At 36.9% G+C, this 18126-nt stretch overlaps 4 protein-coding genes across 7 annotated transcripts in view; 3 read left to right on the top strand and 1 right to left on the bottom strand.

The window, feature by feature from the left end:
- The window catches only part of LOC104754433 (pentatricopeptide repeat-containing protein At1g03100, mitochondrial), a 10874-nt gene extending 3677 nt beyond the window's left edge, over positions 1-7197 (top strand). The window contains exon 3 of one of the 2 annotated variants that reach the window (XM_010476628.2): positions 5807-7197. In XM_010476628.2, coding sequence (XP_010474930.1) covers positions 5807-7084 — 1278 coding nt within the window. In that variant the 3' untranslated portion in view covers positions 7085-7197. Of the gene's footprint in view, positions 1-16; positions 896-5806 lie in introns of those variants that run through there. The other variant, XM_019239213.1, reaches the window with a different exon arrangement.
- LOC104754435 (methylcrotonoyl-CoA carboxylase subunit alpha, mitochondrial-like) lies at positions 937-11829 on the bottom strand. 3 transcript variants are annotated; one of them, XM_010476631.2, is made up of 16 exons: positions 11381-11828; positions 11131-11252; positions 10863-11010; positions 10616-10753; positions 10179-10274; positions 10034-10093; positions 9583-9675; positions 9389-9500; positions 9098-9202; positions 8861-8997; positions 8444-8678; positions 8198-8358; positions 7951-8064; positions 7589-7834; positions 1108-1204; positions 937-1010 (listed from the first exon to the last, which is right to left on the bottom strand). In XM_010476631.2, exons 1-16 carry the CDS (start codon positions 11732-11734, stop codon positions 1006-1008), a joined length of 2223 nt encoding a protein of 740 aa, XP_010474933.1. In that variant the 5' UTR covers positions 11735-11828; the 3' UTR covers positions 937-1005. The 3 variants fall into 3 exon arrangements, with proteins under 3 accessions (XP_010474933.1, XP_010474934.1, XP_010474932.1); XM_010476630.1 differs by lacking the exons at positions 937-1010; positions 1108-1204 and adding exons at positions 7147-7292; positions 7390-7486; XM_010476632.1 differs by lacking the exon at positions 937-1010 and having other exon boundaries at positions 1103-1204; positions 11381-11829.
- LOC109130029 lies at positions 2454-5221 on the top strand. The gene is made up of 9 exons (XM_019239215.1): positions 2454-2615; positions 2817-3088; positions 3181-3636; positions 3761-4001; positions 4080-4280; positions 4379-4554; positions 4720-4782; positions 4887-4992; positions 5085-5221. Exons 5-9 carry the CDS (start codon positions 4094-4096, stop codon positions 5135-5137), a joined length of 585 nt encoding a protein of 194 aa, XP_019094760.1. The 5' UTR covers positions 2454-2615; positions 2817-3088; positions 3181-3636; positions 3761-4001; positions 4080-4093; the 3' UTR covers positions 5138-5221.
- LOC104754416 (protein NETWORKED 1D) overlaps positions 14404-18126 on the top strand; it is a gene marked incomplete in the record, with an annotated part of 21028 nt that continues 17305 nt past the window's right edge. The window contains 3 exon segments of the mRNA XM_019239387.1: positions 14404-14671; positions 15155-15372; positions 15476-16759. Of these exon segments, the coding sequence (XP_019094932.1) occupies positions 15273-15372; positions 15476-16759 (1384 nt within the window).

Here is an 18126-nt window from a genome sequence, read left to right as displayed (position 1 = left end):
AAGAACCGGTTCTTCGGTTTATTCTTTGCTCCTCAAAGCGTACTGCAAAACCAACCGAACTAGAGAAGTGACATCACTCCTTAGAGATGCTCAAAAGGCAGGGATTCAGTTAGACTCAAGCTGTTATGAAGCTTTAATCCAGTCTCAAGTGATTCAGAACGATACTCATGGAGCTCTCAATGTGTTCAAGGAAATGAAAGAGGCAAAGATACCGAGAGGTGGCAATCAGCAGTTCGAGAAGCTCTTAAAGGGATGTGAAGGAAACGCAGAGGCGGGACTTATGTCGAAACTCTTGAGAGAAATCAGAGAAGGGCAGAGTTTGGATGCTGGTGTCCATGATTGGAACAATGTAATCCATTTCTTTAGCAAGAAAGGTTTGATGCAAGATGCAGAGAAGGCGTTAACGAGGATGAGAAGTCTTGGGCATTCGCCAAATGCTCAAACTTTTCATTCTATGGTCACAGGGTATGCAGCCATAGGGAGTAAATACACAGAGGTCACTGAGCTATGGGGAGAAATGAAGTCCATAGCCGCAGCTACTTCATTGATGAGGTTTGATCAAGAGTTGCTCGATGCGGTGCTCTACACGTTTGTTAGAGGCGGATTTTTCTCGCGGGCTAATGAAGTTGTGGAGATGATGGAGAAAAGGAATATGTTTGTTGATAAGTACAATTATCGGATGCTCTTCTTGAAGTATCACAAGACTGCTTATAAAGGCAAAGCTCCAAAAGTTCAGAGTGAGTCTCAGCTCAAAAAGAGAGAAGCTGGTTTAGTATTCAAGAAATGGCTCGGGCTATCTTGATTATGAATGTGAACACCATTTTGTATATTTATAACTTACCATCATACAAAGATCTATACAGAGGCAGCTTAAACATTGATAAAGCTTTGGATTTATTTATCTTTTGTTAGATTTTGGTTTATATACATACACATCCAAACGCTTATTAGTTCAGGTTCCCAGTAAGCCAGTGGAAGAGTTTCATCAATCGTAAATCATGTTATTTATCCTGCAAAGATTGTGAAACTGGTGGAGTTGGTTGTAATTCTCAAAGGATGATATGAATGTGTAAAGGAGAAAAAAGTTAGTACTAAGTTACAGCTAACCTTTGATCCTGAATAGAGCACTACCATCTGAAACCTGTTGGCCTGCTTTAACTTTGAGGCCCTGTATGCTTCCAGAGGATGGGGCTTTCACAACGTGCTGAACCACCAAGTAGGACAAGAATAAAACGATAATTACTTTACTGTTTCTTATATTTATGGTATATGGTTGCGAGGTATATGAAGAGGTTTGTTNGACAGAAAGGGCATGAGCTAAAGCTGTGACTCTATGAGTAGTTGGTTGAACATGATGCTAATGATTTACCTTCAAGTATGTGGCTAGACTAACGTTCATGCTCAATCCGGCAGCTTCAACTCTAAAATCGCACTTTCCTGCTCGAGTTACCCGGACTTCTAAACTTGGAGAATCATTGCCATCCTATCAGAATACCGACTATAGATTAGGACTCATAAATTTAATGTACATAAGACAGCAATGGGGTAAAACATAAGCATTAATATAAAAAGGTAAGTAAAAGTAAATATTAAACAAATGGCAAAAATGAAAATAATTACTGAGTAGTGTGTATGATTGCGCACCTAAAAGTATAAGAGTGTGATAATGTTATTTATTTTATATAAAAATATATTTCACCCATGAAATATGGAAAATAATGTTAATTATTGTGATAATGTTATTTATTTTTAAAACTGTTGTAATAATTAATTTTTAATATATACGTCATTTGTTTCATAAAGAGTGTCATTTTTAAATTTTATTTTTGTTTTACAAAAAGTGTGATTTTACATTTCCATTGCACTATATAATATTTTCATTTTTCATTAGATTTTCTAGTTTTATCTTTAATCTATAACTAAATTAACCCATTAAACATTTATTAAATAAAGGCATATATGTATATTGTAATATTTTTTTAATTTGTGTGAAATATGTCAAAATAACATTTATTGTGAAACAGAGGAAGTACTTGAATAATCATCAAAATTTTAAAAATTGAAGAATAAGTTTGGTATTTCAAAAAGTTAAATAGATGAATAAGTTTTTTAATAGTTTATAAAATATAATTTACTTTAAATAATAAATATGTTATGAAAATTATAATTAAATTATTAACTATATATATATATATTTTTTTAATAATTGATGAAGTTTTTCATTTTAAAAAACTAATAAAAATAAACATTACCTTATATATTATAATAACACATGTATGTAAATAATAATGAAATAAAGATTTCCTTACATATATGAATGACACATTTAATAAATCAAAAGACTTACTTTTGTAAATATATTTATTTTGAAATGCTTAATTGCAATTAAATCTCCAAATCCTTCTGTCAACAAAATATTTCTCTATATATTAATAGGGATACAGAGACAGCTTAAACATTGATAAAGCTTTGGATTTATTTATCTTTTGTAAGATTTTGGTTTATATACATACACACGCAAACGCTTATCAGTTCAGGTTTCCAGTATCCTCTTCGATCAAGGTTTTCGAAACCCTAGCAGATATCGAGATCCAACAGCTCTGCTCATCTCTTAGGTAAAAATTCTCGCCCCGATCTAACTTATATTCTTAGAGAGTTTACACTTTTAGAGTTGGAGAACATTATCGCATAGCCCACACAACTATCTATCTGAAAGTAATATTTGTGATCGAAACGGTGAAGATGTGTAATTTTAGAGTCTTCTTCTTTTCTCTCTACTTTATCCCAAATTTTTAATATTTGGGTATCTTTCTTAGGTTTATAAGAAAGTCGTCTGGAATGATGATGAAGAAGGCGACGCAGGAGGAAGCTGTGGCGGAAACAGCGGTGTTTTGGGACGTCTTGACGTGTCCGGTGCCCCCTGAATATGATGCTCGTCTGGTCGCTCCCTGCATTAAACGGTATTTGAAGAATTTAGGCTACTCTGGTCCTCTCACCATCATTGCCATTGGCCTACTAGCAGAGGTCTCCGAAGAAGTCCTGCAAGCGTTCTATTCCACTGGAATCGTTCTTAACAACGTCCCCTTGGGTTAGTTATCTTCTCTTCCTAAAAGATTTTATTCTCTTTCCTTGACGATGAATGAATAAAGAGAGTCTTAAAGTAGTTTTGGTTTGAAACAGGAGGTTCCAAAGGCATTTTGGGAACTATGTATGAGTGGACCAATAGTTATCCACCTCCAGCTAATTTGATGCTCATATCCTCCCATGCGTCTATCTTCCCTCATGTCCTTAGAAAGCCTCTTTATTCTGGATACAATATTTTTGAGCTGTGTCCATATGATTCTCCTAATCCTGAATCCCTCTGGAAAGACTTCCTTCTGAAAGGTGCAGTACTGTGTGTGTGTGTGTTTGTCCTTTCTCTCACTCTGTGCTTGTATTATTTACAAGCAAATCTCTTGGTTCAACCTATATCTACTTTATTTTTTCTCCCCCACAGATTCAGGCGCACTGAAGGAGGATACGTGTCATGGAACCTGTGAAACTCCCTCCTGGCTTTGCTCAGTATGCTATGATTATTTCTGCGAAGGATTTGAAGATTTCACCACCCATATCTCTAGTGAAGAACATGAACTGAATGTAATTAATCATATCCTAGTCATACCAAACAGATTTGTCGTATCAAAACGTTTTCTAGCACTTTCTTTAGTTTTTGTTTGCCCAATTTTTTAACCAATCTTAGTTATCATCTTGAACTATGAAGGCTACCTGGGTCGACAACCACGCTGGCGCTGCAATAACGGTCTTTTGGGACATCAAAAGTTGTCCTGTTCCTGCTGACTGTGATCCTCATCGGGTCGGTCCAACTATCAGACAGTATTTGGCGGAGTTAGGCTTCTCTGGTCCTATCACCATCAATGCCTTTGGCCTACTAACTGACATCCCTGATGATGTCCTGCGAGCGGTCTCTTCCTCTGGAATCGTTCTTAATCACGTCTCCTACGGTTAGTATCTCCTCATCCTTTTGTAGGAACTTGATGAATAGACAGTCGACGTACTCAAGTCTTTTGTTTCTCAAACAGATTTCGATGACACAATGACCGTTATGTATCTGTGGGCCTTTGGCAATAAACCTCCATCTAATATGATGGTCATATGCCCCTATTCAACATTCTTAGGCGATATTATTGACTTTCTACAAAAGTTTGGATTCAACATTATTCAGCCGTTTCCATGTCACGCTCCTTATTCAGAGTCCCTCTGGACAAGATTTATTCTAGAAGGTGTGTGTGTTTCTCTCCTCTCACTGTGTTATTGTAATATCCAGCATATATCTCTGTTGCTGAATTAGCTTCTTTTTTTTTTCTTTTTTCCCCCACAGATTCATGGGAATTGGAATTTGAGGAGGATAAGTGCAGTGAAACGGGTGAACATGCCGCTTGGGTTTGCTCAGTATGCGACGATATTTCTGGCCAAGGCTTTGAAAATTTCAAAAAGCATCTTAAAAGTCGAGAACATTTCAAAAAGCATCTTAAAAGTCGAGAACATGAACTGGAGGTACTTAAGAATTCCATCCTAACCAGATGACTTACTTGTTGTATTAATTTATTTTGTCATTGTCAAACTGTTTTTGAGTCTAACAAGCTCTTGCCACAAGTAGTTTTTGTTTCAGTTGTAGTATACAAACCTTAATTTTGACCCCATGTTATTATTTTCAAGCAGATGAACGAGGATGCAGTTGAATCCGCAGATGAGGCTCCCCTTGATTCTCTTGCTTCCACCATGGTGAGTGAGGAATCAATCACACTGCTTGAAAACATCTTTACCGCTAAGTAGTTTCCTTTTTTTTTGTTTTCCTAAATTTGACCCTGTGTGGATTTGGTTTTTAGGACAAGATATCTTTGCATGCTGGGCATAATATCAACCATGTTGGGAAAAACATGGTTGTAGCCGGAGCTGTGGTCCCTTGCTTATCTGTACAAGAAGCAACGGAAGGCAAGTTTTGATATCTGAAAACGTTAAGATTTCTTCTTTGGAATTTTTGGGTTTAATTGTCGATAACTAATAATGACATTGACACATTGTAGGAAAAATATTACAAGCACACTTGAGGACAAACGGAAGACGTGAAGAAGAATAAAACATGATTTGTTCTACTCCTAGCGGCAAATTAGCTTAACTACTGTAATAATAATTATGCTTATTTAAAATTCTCGTTTTATTGATTAATATATATATATATATATATATATATATATATATATATATATATATATATATATATATATATGGAGATCCGATATTGTTAACCAGAGTATTTTTCAAATGATCAATAATTTGACATCGATAAGTAGAACAGTAAAGTTTTGAATGTTTGATAGTGTTGCCGGCAATACTAGAGCTCCTCCCACAATAACAGGAAAATAAATTAAACAACAGAGATTTGGTTTGCTGATCACTTTTTTCTTGTTGAAGCTGTGTAAAATAAAATGTAAATCAAATTTCATATCTGTGCATAAACACAAGATGACTTGTCTCGTTCTGTACAAGCGGTGTCATGGATAAACTCATTGTATCTCTCGATTGTTTCGATCTCATTGTCCTATAACACGTAGCTCGGTTTACAGGCCCCGATTTTCTCTAACCAAAGATTTCTTCTAAGGAATGTTGAGTTGATTCCGTAACTGATGCTTCTTTCTTTGAAACTATACCAATGATTTCAGACATTACCTTTAAGTCAGTCTCGGATTTGTGTTGTACGGAATCTGCAAGAGACGATATCAGTAAGGCACTGCCTAGAAGAGGAAAGGTAGCAAGGAACTCACTTGGAGCCGCCATTCTTGGATTTGATACTGCAGATGATGATAGACTGGATCTCAAAAAAGTATCTGGAAAAGGATCAGAGGTTAATGAACACGATATTCCCGAAATTAAAGTGGTTTCTAATCACAGTATGATTCCTTATGATGAGTTCTCTAGAGATAGGAAGTTTTTGAAACTTGAAGCTGAGGCTAAGGATGTTCTTGGTTCATTGTTGTCTAAGTTGCGTGTACAGGTCAAATTGATTACCTCCAAACGCGGTGTTCTGCAGCCGACGGAAGAGATTTATGTGAAATTAGCAAAGGCATTCCTGGAAAGTGGAAAGATGAAAGAGTTAGCAGAGTTTCTGTTAAAGGCAGAACATGAAGACTCCCCTGTTTCTAGTGATAACTCGATGCTGGTGAATGTTATCAACGCTTGTATTTCCCTAGGAATGTTGGATCAGGCGCATGATCTACTCGATGAGATGCGTATGGCTGGGGCAAGAACCGGTTCTTCGGTTTATTCTTTGCTCCTCAAAGCGTACTGCAAAACAAACCGAACTAGAGAAGTGACATCACTCCTTAGAGATGCTCAAAAGGCAGGGATTCAATTAGACTCAAGCTGTTATGAAGCTTTAATCCAGTCTCAAGTGATTCAGAACGATACTCATGGAGCTCTCAATGTGTTCAAGGAAATGAAAGAGGCGAAGATACCGAGAGGCGGCAATCAGCAGTTCGAGAAGCTCTTAAAGGGATGTGAAGGAAACGCAGAGGCGGGACTTATGTCGAAACTCTTGAGAGAAATCAGAGAAGGGCAGAGTTTGGATGCTGGTGTTCATGATTGGAACAATGTGATCCATTTGATGCAAGATGCAGAGAAGGCGTTAACGAGGATGAGAACTCTTGTTCATTCGCCAAATGCTCAAACTTTTCATTCTATGGTCACAGGGTATGCAGCCATAGGGAGCAAATACACAGAGGTCACTGAACTATGGGGAGAAATGAAGTCCATAGCCGCAGCTACTTCATTGATGAGGTTTGATCAAGAGTTGCTCGATGCGGTGCTCTACACGTTTGTTAGAGGCGGATTTTTCTCGCGGGCTAATGAAGTTGTGGAGATGATTGAGAAAAAGAATATGTTTGTTGATAAGTACAAGTATCGGATGCTCTTCTTGAAGTATCACAAGACTGCTTATAAAGGCAAAGCTCCAAAAGTTCAGAGTGAGTCTCAGCTCAAGAAGAGAGAAGCTGGTTTAGTATTCAAGAAATGGCTCGGGCTATCTTGATTATGAATGTAAACACCATTTTGTATATTTAAAACTTACCATCATACAAAGATCTATACAGAGGCAGCTTAAACATTGATAAAGCTTTGGATTTATTTATCTTTTGTAAGATTTTGGTTTATATACATACACACCCAAACGCTTATTAGTTCAGGTTCCCAGTAAGCCAGTGGAAGAGTTTCATCAATCGTAAATCATGTTATTTATCCTGCAAAGATTGTGAAACTGGTGGAGTTGGTTGTAATTCTCAAAGGATGATATGAATGTGTAAAGGAGAAAAAAGTTAGTACTAAGTTACAGCTAACCTTTGATCCTGAATAGAGCACTACCATCTGAAACCTGTTGGCCTGCTTTAACTTTGAGGCCATGTATGCTTCCAGAGGATGGGGCTTTCACAACGTGCTGAACCACCAAGTAGGACAAGAATAAAACGATAATTACTTTACTGTTTCTTATATTTATGGTATATGGTTGCGGGGTATATGAAGAGGTTTGTATACTAACCTCCATCTTCATTGCCTCCAGGACTAATACAGGTTGACCTTGATCTACTTTAGCTTCGTTTTCGACAAGGACCTTGACTACTAATCCGGCCATGGGGGCCACAATGGTTCCTGGAGGGTGTGATGATGTTTCGGAGCTGGTTCTGGGTTGAACACCTTCTTCATCTTCAGAGAATTTGATTCCTACCTTCTGCTTGAATTGATGGTGTTCTGAACCATGCCATATATGGATGTGCTTATAACCCTCCTGTTACCAAAACACATCATAAGCAATTAAGCAGCAATTACGAGAGAGGCGGAAAGGGCGTGAGATAAAGCTGTGACTCTATGAGGAGTTGGTTGAACATGATGCTAATGATTTACCTTCAAGTATGTGGCTAGACTAACGTTCATGCTCAATCCGGCAGCTTCAACTCTAAAATCACACTTTCCTGCTCGAGTTACCCGGACTTCTAAACTTGGAGAATCATTGCCTTCCTGCCTCGTGGAATGTTGTCAAACCATCAGAATCCTTACTATAGATTTGGATTCATATATTTTAATGTATATAAGACAGCAATGGGGTTCAGCGTTAACTTTTCCAAAAAGAATTTAAAAGTGAGTTAAAAACCTGAATAAGATAGCTCCCATCTGGTTGATATATTACACCGAGTGATATTAGGTTAGAACCAATTCCCTCGTATTCATTATTCCACTCTAGCTCAATGGTTTGTTTGGCTTCATGATGGACCCTAAAAGGAGGATGAGAATACCATATGGATGGAAGTTTCCCTGGATGAGTTTACACATAATAAATTAAAGCATGCTCGGGAATCATGTAACTGGTGAAGAAGAAACTAGACTCATGTGAACTGACCATGATTACTTTCATTCCAAGCAGAATGCTCGATTGCGGAGACACAAGCAGCCACCAATGCTGCACTATGATTAACTGCTTCGTATGCCACTTCTGCTGCAGCTGGATTGCTTTCGTCAGCAAACAGATCACTTCTATGGTGCTCAATAAAATGAGTTTCGACATTGCCCACTGCAAACTCCTTATGACTAGTAAGTTTTTGAAGGAAATTAATGTTTGTAGGTACACCTGCTACCTGCCAACAAAGATACCATGTAATTACTGAACTATTGTGGTAGCCAAGAAGCGATGTGCAAGATAAAGAATCTCTTAAGAAAAATGGAACCATAAGGCGTTGACAAATTATAGTTGTGCTGAAGTATAATTTGCCACTGTAGAGAGAACCAAAATATTATTACGGGGTCTTAGGGAATGTACCTGAAAGTTAGACAAGCAATCCTTCAGTTTCACTAAAGCTTCGCCACGATTACCTCCCCAGACAACAAGCTTTGCAATCATAGGATCATAGTGCATGCTAACAGTGTCTCCTTGCTCAACTCCAGTTTCAACCCGAACTGTTAAGAGGCAAATCCAAGATGAAAGAGGTTAACAAAAGGACAAAAACATGGTTAGGTATCGAATAAAAACATTTGTATACACAATTTTGTACTTCACCTGATGGTGAGACTGCAACAGGGCGATAATGATTGAGGACCCCAGTTGCAGGAAGAAATCCTTTTGGAACATTTTCAGCATATATCCTGGCCTCAAAGGCATGACCTGCCAAGATAATACATATGCGGATCAAAATAAAGAATTAATAGATATATTTTCACGAAACTGTTGTGCAAATTTTTTTACGCCACAACTAGTATCTTAAACAATCATTGATTCAATACAGAATAACAGGTGAGAGTAAACCAAAAAGAAACATGTTCCATTTATCTCAAGGAGGAAGAGCGATACCTGACAGTGGCATCTCGGATTGGCTTATGGGGAGAGGTTCCCCATTGGCAACCCGAATTTGCCATTCCACAAGATCTTGACCAACAATCATCTCAGTTACAGGATGTTCGACCTAAGAAGGATCATCAGTGTTCCTTTGGATAGCCAAATGTTTATTGAGTTAAATTTAATGAACATACAGATTAAAGAAGCACCTGTAGACGGGTGTTCATTTCCATAAAATAAAATTGATCAGACTCTGTGTCAACTATAAATTCCACCGTCCCAGCATTGTAATATCCAACTGCCTTTAAATATCAGAAGGTAACAGAATATAAGCGCTTTGTGGAAGCTGAAGTGAAAGATAGCCTAGCAAGAAGAGGTTTCAAAAGACTACACATCAAATGAACTCAAATTAAAAAAATGGTAAACTTCAATCAAAAAGACCATGATCAAATATTAGTAATGCACAACATAGAAAAATAAAATAAAAAATAGAGACACATGGCCCATACAGTCTACTATGAATGAATACGATACACACACATGGCCCATACAGTCTACTATGAATGAATACGATACTATGAGTATGAAACATCTTTTACTAAGATTTCTTGCTAAAAACCATTAAATCTGTAAAGATGAAAGCAGGATTTAAAAGAATACCCGTGCAGCAGAGACCGCAGCTTGGCCTAAGTTTGCGCGGAAGTTTTCAGATATATTAGGCTGCACCAGCAGAGTGACAGTCAGACCCACATCAATTTATGCTGGAAAAGATATACATATAATAGGAAATAAATAGAGTCATTACCGCAGGAGCTTCTTCGATAATCTTTTGGTGTCTTCTTTGCACACTGCAATCCCTTTCGTATAGATGAAGAACATTTCCATGTTTGTCACCAAATATCTAAAAGCAGTGGAAACATCGAATGAAACTTAATTAAGATGCTATTAATAAAGAAAGAGCCAGAAACAGTTACTCAATGAATACGTATAAGCCAGCAAAATATAACTTGATCCATATAACTTAAACAGGACAAGGCAGTAGAAATAGAAGTTAATGCTTTAAACCAAAGTTATAATATCTATCTTCCTTCTATACACAACAAATTGGTTTCAATGCGCCATAAAAAGAAAGACATAATAACAATTATTGATAATTTTGCCTGGATATCATGGCAATGAGCAATATATCCATGGCTATCATATAAGAAAAGAAACAGAATATGGAATTTAACGACCAACTACCTGGACTTCTATATGCCTTGGTCGAGTGATGTATTTCTCAAGAAGAATAGTGTTAACGCCAAAAGAAGCAGCAGCTTCACGTTGAGCCCCTAAAAACGAGTCAGCAAAATCCTTCTCACTTTGCACTATCCTCATTCCCTAAAAAACAAAAGCTTTACTTAAACTTCAAAACCAATAAATGTTAAAAAAAGGGTATCAAACTTATTGGCCAATATTCTGTATTTTCGCCACTTAAATCATAACATACCTTGCCCCCACCTCCATGCGTTGGCTTGATTATAATAGGGTATCCAATCTTTTCAGCTTCTGACTTCATATGATCAATATCTTGCTCATGGCCATGATATCCTGGCACGAGAGGTACTCCGGCAGCCCCCATTATCCTCTTGGATGCACTGAATTAAATACCCATGAGGGACACGTCGTCACAAGTTATTCGAAGACAAAAAAAAACACAGCTTGTGTGCAAAGAAAGAAGCATGGAGTAATAATAGGAAGGCTGTGATGATTAGTACCTTTTATCACCCATGTCTCTAATTGCAGATGCTGGAGGTCCAATGAATGTTAAACCTGAGTCTTCACAGAGTGGAGCAAAGTCCGAACTTTCTGATAAGAACCCATATCCAGGGTGTATCGCCTAGTCATAATTTAAAGACCACATCAGAAACTATACAAGAAAACGATTAACCTATTTCAAGAAATTTGGTTCTCCTATTCAACTAAAGTCTTTGGATTTAAACAATAGACTAACCAAAAAAATCACACCTGCGCACCAGTCCGAGCCGCTGCCTCCATAATAGTCGCACCACTGAGGTAACTGAGCCGAGCCGAGGGCGGGCCAATCCGTACCGCTTCGTCTGCAGACTTCACATGGAGAGAATCTCTATCAGCGTCACTGTAAACAGCAACGGTCTGAATCCCTAAACGCTTCGATGTTCTCATGATCCGGCAAGCAATTTCGCCTCTGTTCGCCACCAGAATCTTCTCGATACACAGCTCCTTAGGCTTAATCGAAACTCCTCCTCCGAAAGATGCGGACCCGGAGATATATCTTACGAGCATAGAGTAACTTTTCCGGCGAACATTACGCCGTAGTGCCCACACCGTCATCATCGACATTGATCTCGCTTTCGAAAACTCTTCCGAGTGGAGAAGAAAAGAAAAAACACGAGTGTGACTCAGCAACTACACGTTGGTTGTTGTGTCGTGTGTTTTGTAGTGAGGGGCTTTTGGTCATTTTTATAAAAAAAACTAATCAACGATGAATAGTGACGTGGCACACTTTATCATGGTTGGTCGTCTAAATGGATATGCGTCTGATGTGCCGCTTGCGTTGCGTCTCTACCCTATCGCTACAGTGTCATGGGCTTACTTATAGGCTTCCGTTTTCTAATGGGCCTATCGTTCGCGAAGCATTGGCATAAGGCTTTGTTTCAATTATGGGCTTACATGCTTCGATTTTTTTATTGTTTTTGGGCATTTTGAAATATTATTAATTTTGAATTATCGATATAAATAGCATTGATGTTGTTGTGTGTTTTTAAATTTCACTTCAGAGTTTAATAGAGGATCAACTTTGATAATGTGAAAAGCATATGGAGGGATAATTATAAATGATTTCTGAACAAATAAAAACTATAATGTACTACTACTAATCTTTGGGGGGGGAGCTGGAACAATTAAAGTGTGTTGTGGTTAGGTAGGTGGCTGTTGAGTGTTGACTCATCTAATTCATTTATTTTTGCTTTGTAGACTTCCTCTATACATTCTAGAACCGACAATAAAAATAACATTAAGAAAATAAACACACACACACAGAGTTTTTTTTATTAATTCAATATTGGCAACCGAACATATATATATTCTAATAAACTCGAGGGACACAATTGATTTGAAGTCACGCTGTTGATTTATTAGAATGAATCGTAACTCATGCGAAACGTCATGTAAACATATATACCAAAACCGTTTTGTGATGCTTAAAAGTCAGACTCAGACACCCTAATTGTGTTCCAATAGGTAGATAATATATTTGTCCGTNAAAAAAAAAAAAAAAAAAAAAAAAAAAAAAAAAAAAAAAAAAAAAAAAAAAAAAAAAAAGGATGACATAAGTTGTATCAAAGAACTGAAGAAGTAATGCAATACCAAACAACAAAAAGCATGCATGTCAAATTATTGTAAATTTAAATTAATGTTGACCTTCTCTCGTATTTCAATCTTGTGATAATTTATCAGAAAGCTGAATGAAATGATTCAATCGGGTAACTCAAACTATACAGTACACATTAATTAACGGTAAGCCAACATATGTTGTACTTTGTATATATACTGAATTTTTTACATAAAACAAAAAAAAGAAGTCATGATGAAGAACGTAACTCCGACTCAACAAACTTTAATAGCAACTTTAGATTGATTGAAAAAAGTTGGACACGCAAGATCGCAATAGGTCGAATCTAAAAAAATCCAACGTGGAGAAAGAAACAAAGGGTGACGAAAGTGGACCGAGAGACCTCACCGTCCAAGACATCCTGTCTTTGTCACTTATCTCTTGTCAGCGTCCCCTATCATTATTTCGTATTTGAATACTGTATGAAAAACTCTTATAACGTGCATGCTCGATAAATCGATTTAAATAAACTATTATGAGTAAAACTATATTAAAATTTAAGATTTATTTGAGTAAAATAAAATATGTAAATAAAGTTTGTTTTTGTTTATTCAAATTTACTTTTTTTTTTTTATGTAAAATAGGTTTTATTTCGTGAAATATTTGAATTTAGAAAATAATTTTAAATTGGAGTAGAAAATTTTGATGTTTTTTGGTGTTTCTAAAAATCAAATTCACATATTTTATATCTTAAATTATTATTTTCATCACTATGCTATTAAATAGATAAAGCAATATTTTTTATACTAATTAATTTAATTTAAACAAATACTAAGTTTAAAAATGCAATGAGAATAATGTATAAAGTGGTAATAAATGAATTAATTTTATTATTATTCTGGAAATGTAATTTACTTATAATAATTAAATATATTATGAAATTAATAATTAAATATATTTCCAGATTTTAATTGTTTTAAATCTTTCATTTTTATAAACTAACAGAAAAGAATCCTATCTTATATATATGTACATAATAATAAGATGTAAGAGTATTTATTAAAAAAAGGCACTGGAGCTATATAAACGTGATAGATTAATTTTTTTTTTAAACTGCTTTTCTATTAATATTTATAGGAGATTATTCTCAATAAAAAATCTTAAAATCTTTTTAGTTTTTGAGCACTTATGATCGATATTTCAAATAAATGAAATAAAAAAAGGTTCAGCAAAATAAATCCATCTTATTTTTTTTTCTTTTTTATTAAAAAATCCATATTACTTTGAACGTTCTTAAAGAAAATTTTAATACATTGACAAACAAATAAGAATAAATTAAATATAGAAAAAATAACTGCAGAATTGATATCATCCATTATACTATTATTTTCATGGGGAAAGGGGAAGTATCAGATCGAATCTCTTATTTTTCTCATGTGCATATGACATAAATAAAGAAATCAAATACTACTAAAATCTAAAATCACACGCGATGGTGAAGATAGATTTTAATATATACATGGATAAAAATCATTTATATTTGGACATGAAAGTCGCATTAAGTTTTTTTTTTTTTAATCTTTCAATATTTAATAGCAGATCCATGGTGGCAGCGAAGGCGATCCCAAGGAGGCAAAGTCACGCAACAGTGCACTAAAATAATAGTAATGTACCAAAAACATTTTTGAGAACTGTATTGGAGGGTAACTTCGTCATTTACTTAGCTTTTCTCTCTCTCTCTCTCTCTAAGTCCACCATACCTAAACCAAAATTCCTTCTTCACAACGTAAAAAGTAGAAACCAGAGTTCTGAAACGCCTGAAAGAGAGAGAAATAGAGAGATCTAGAGGAAGAAGATGATGAGATGAGAAGACGAAGAAGTGAAAGCTGAAAAGCTGATCCGAAGATTTCTCTTGTATAAGTATTATTTTTTTTTGGTTTGGTCCGGTAAGGCTCACAATCTTTGCTTTTACAGTACTGTTAGATTCGCTTTGGTAGCTAGGATTGATTTACTTCTGATAGCTAATTTCAAGTTTCGGCTTATTTAGTGCGCTGATTCATGTAAGATCATGTGGTTTCACTTGCTATCTTCTTCCCCCCCTGTGATTCTGGGTCTGTGTGTGTGATCGTCTTAATTCATATATCCTCGTTTTTAGAGAGCATACAATATCGTCATCTGTAACGAATTGGTTGGTGTGTTTCTGAGAACGAGTTACTTTTTGATAACTACCGATTTGATTTGGCCAGTGAATTTAATTTTTTGTTTATTTTTTGTTCTGTCTCGATTTTGGTCTTTCATTGACTTGGTAATTCGTTTCTATTGTTTTCTTCTGTATTTGTCTTTTTTTTATATGATTGATCAATACACTTGTTTCATTATTGTGAAAGCTTAACTAACCCTTGCTATTTTTACATTTTGTTCTTCTCTAGTTTTAGGAATTTTTACAGAGGACGAAATATATATCCTGGTCTACTTTGGGCATTGAGAGTGACTTCATATCCTGGTTCTGGAGTGATTTAATTATCCACTTACTTTGCTGGGAAAAAAATGACTGCTGTTGTGAATGGTAACTCTAAACGCTATTCTTGGTGGTGGGATAGTCACATTAGCCCCAAGAACTCCAAATGGCTTCAGGAGAATCTCACAGGTATTTATATATATATATCACTTTCTTGTTTTAACGTTGTAGCAACCGCAAATTCCTTTGGTCTGCGATTTACTGATCACATGTTTCTATTTTTGTTTTGTAGATATGGATAGTAAAGTCAAGCAAATGATTAAGGTTATTGAAGAAGATGCAGACTCCTTTGCTAGGCGAGCAGAAATGTATTACAAAAAGCGGCCTGAACTTATGAAATTGGTTGAGGAGTTTTATAGAGCATATCGTGCATTAGCTGAAAGATACGATCACGCAACCGGTGTTATTCGTCATGCTCAGCAGACTATGGCAGAAGCTTTCCCAAACCAAGATCCCATGATGTTTGGTGAGGAGTCACCTCTTGGCTCTTCCATCGATGAGTTTGATCCACAAACCCCTGAGAATTATCCACCTATCCGAGCTCCTGTTTACCCCGATGATTTACGGAAAGGTGCGTTCGGGAATTCTTTCTCTCATATGAGTACAGTAAAGCGCAATATAGCCTTCATGGAAGACCCTCAGTCTGTGAGTAACGGTAAAGGTTTCAAAACTGGAAAGGCAAGGAAAGGATTGAATTTCAATGATGTTGATGGAAAAGAAATAAATGCTAAGGTTCTTTCAGAATCTGAACGCGCCAGCAAAGCTGAGGCTGAAATTGTTGCTTTAAAAGATGCTCTTTCTAAAGTGCAGGCTGAAAAGGAAGCTAGCTTAGCCCAGTTTGATCAGAATTTGGAGAGACTGTCTAATTTGGAGTCTGAGGTATCTCGTGCACAAGAGGACTCTAAGGGGCTTATCGAACGAGCCACAAGAGCCGAAGCTGAGGTTGAAACGCTCAGAGAATCCCTCAGCAAAGTAGAGGTTGAAAAGGGGACCAGTCTTCTTCAGTATCAGCAATGTCTGCAAAACATAGCTGATTTGGAGCATCGCATTTCTCTAGCGCAGAAGGAGGCTGGAGAAGTAGATGAGCGAGCCACCAGAGCCGAATCTGAAACTTTAGCATTGAAGCATAGCCTTGTTAGATCCGAAACTGAAAAGGAAGCTGCTCTTGTTCAATATCAACAATGCTTGGAAACCATATCTAACCTGGAGGAGAGGTTGCACAAAGCTGAGGAAGATGCAAGGTTAACCAATCAGCGGGTTGAAAATGCTGAGGGTGAAGTTGACAGCTTGAAGCGTAAGATTTCCAAATTAACTGAAGAAAACGAAGCTTATGAACTCCAGTACCAACAGTGCCTGGACACAATTGCAGATTTAAAGCTTAAGCTGTTTCATGCTCAAGAAGAAACTCAAAGGCTTAGCCGTGAAATAGAGGATGGAGTTGCTAAGTTAAAATTTGCAGAGGAAAAATGTGTTGTGCTTGAGAGATCAAATCAAAATCTGCATTCTGAGCTGGATGGTTTATTGGAGAAACTGGGGAGTCAAAGTCATGAGCTCACGGAGAAGCAGAAAGAGATGGGAAAATTGTGGACTTCTGTACAAGAAGAACACTTGCGTTTCATGGAAGCTGAGACCGCCTTTCAAACCCTGCAACAATTGCACTCTCAGTCTCAGGAGGAGCTAAGCACTTTGGCATTGGAACTGCAAAACAGGTCTCAAATCCTGAAAGATATGGAGGCCCGTAACCATGGTTTACAGGAGGAAGTCCAGGAAGCCAAAGACGAGAACAAAAGTCTCAGTGAGCTCAATCTTTCCTCGGCTGCATCAATTAAAAGTTTGCAGGAAGAGGTCTCAAGGCTACGGGGGACAATACAGAAACTTGAAGCAGAAGTTGAACTGAGAGTGGACCAGAGAAATGCTTTACAGCAAGAAATATACTGTCTTAAAGAGGAATTAAGTCAGATAGGGACGAAACACCAGTCCATTGTAGAACAGGTGGAGCTGGTTGGTTTACATCCAGAAGGCTTTGGGTCTTCTGTCAAGGAGTTGCAGGAGGAGAACTCAAAGTTAAAAGAAATTAATGAAAAAGAAAGTATCGAAAAGACGGCCTTGCTTGAGAAGTTAGAAATGATGGATAAACTTGTTCAGAAAAACTTTCTTCTGGAGAACTCCATTTCAGATTTGAATTCTGAGCTGGAAACAATTAGAGGAAAGCTAAAGACATTGGAGGAAGTTTGTATGTCACTCGCAGAAGAGAAGTCAGGCCTTCATTCTGAGAAGGACATGTTGATTACCCGTCTGCAGAGTGCTACAGAAAACAGCAAGAAACTCTCTGAGGAGAACAGGTTACTGGATAATTCTCTCTCTAAGGCCAATGAAGAACTTGAAGAACTCAAGTCAAAATTGAAAAGCCTGGAAGATTCATGCCACCTGCTGAATGACGACAAGTCCAGTTTAACTAGTGAACGAGAAAGCTTACTCTCCGAAATGGATATTATGAGAAAAAGAATTGAAGATCTAGAGAAAGTACAGGCAGATTTAAAAGTGAAAGTTCTGGAATTAGTGACCGAGAGAGAGTTATCCCTTCAGAAAATTGAAGAGTTAGGGGTGTCTTTAGATGGCAAAGACCGTGAGTATACTAGTTTTGTGGAGTTCTCCGAGAGTCGGATGAATGGCATGGAATCAAAGATCCGTCACCTTCAAGATGAAAATCAATGCCGGGAGAGAGAATATCAAATGGAGCTGGATCGAGCTCATGATGCTCACATTGAGATTATCGTTCTGCATAAATGTTTGCAGGAGTGGCTTGAGAAGAGTTCCTCTCTGATTGCTGAGAATCAGAATCTTAAAGAGGCTTCTAAACTGTTAGAGAAGCTAGTCTCCGAA

The sequence above is a fragment of the Camelina sativa genome, chromosome 17, assembly GCF_000633955.1.
Source record: "Camelina sativa cultivar DH55 chromosome 17, Cs, whole genome shotgun sequence".
Lineage (NCBI taxonomy): Eukaryota > Viridiplantae > Streptophyta > Magnoliopsida > Brassicales > Brassicaceae > Camelina > Camelina sativa.
Note: the sequence above shows the minus strand (reverse complement) of the source record. Positions and strands in the feature narration are given on the sequence as shown.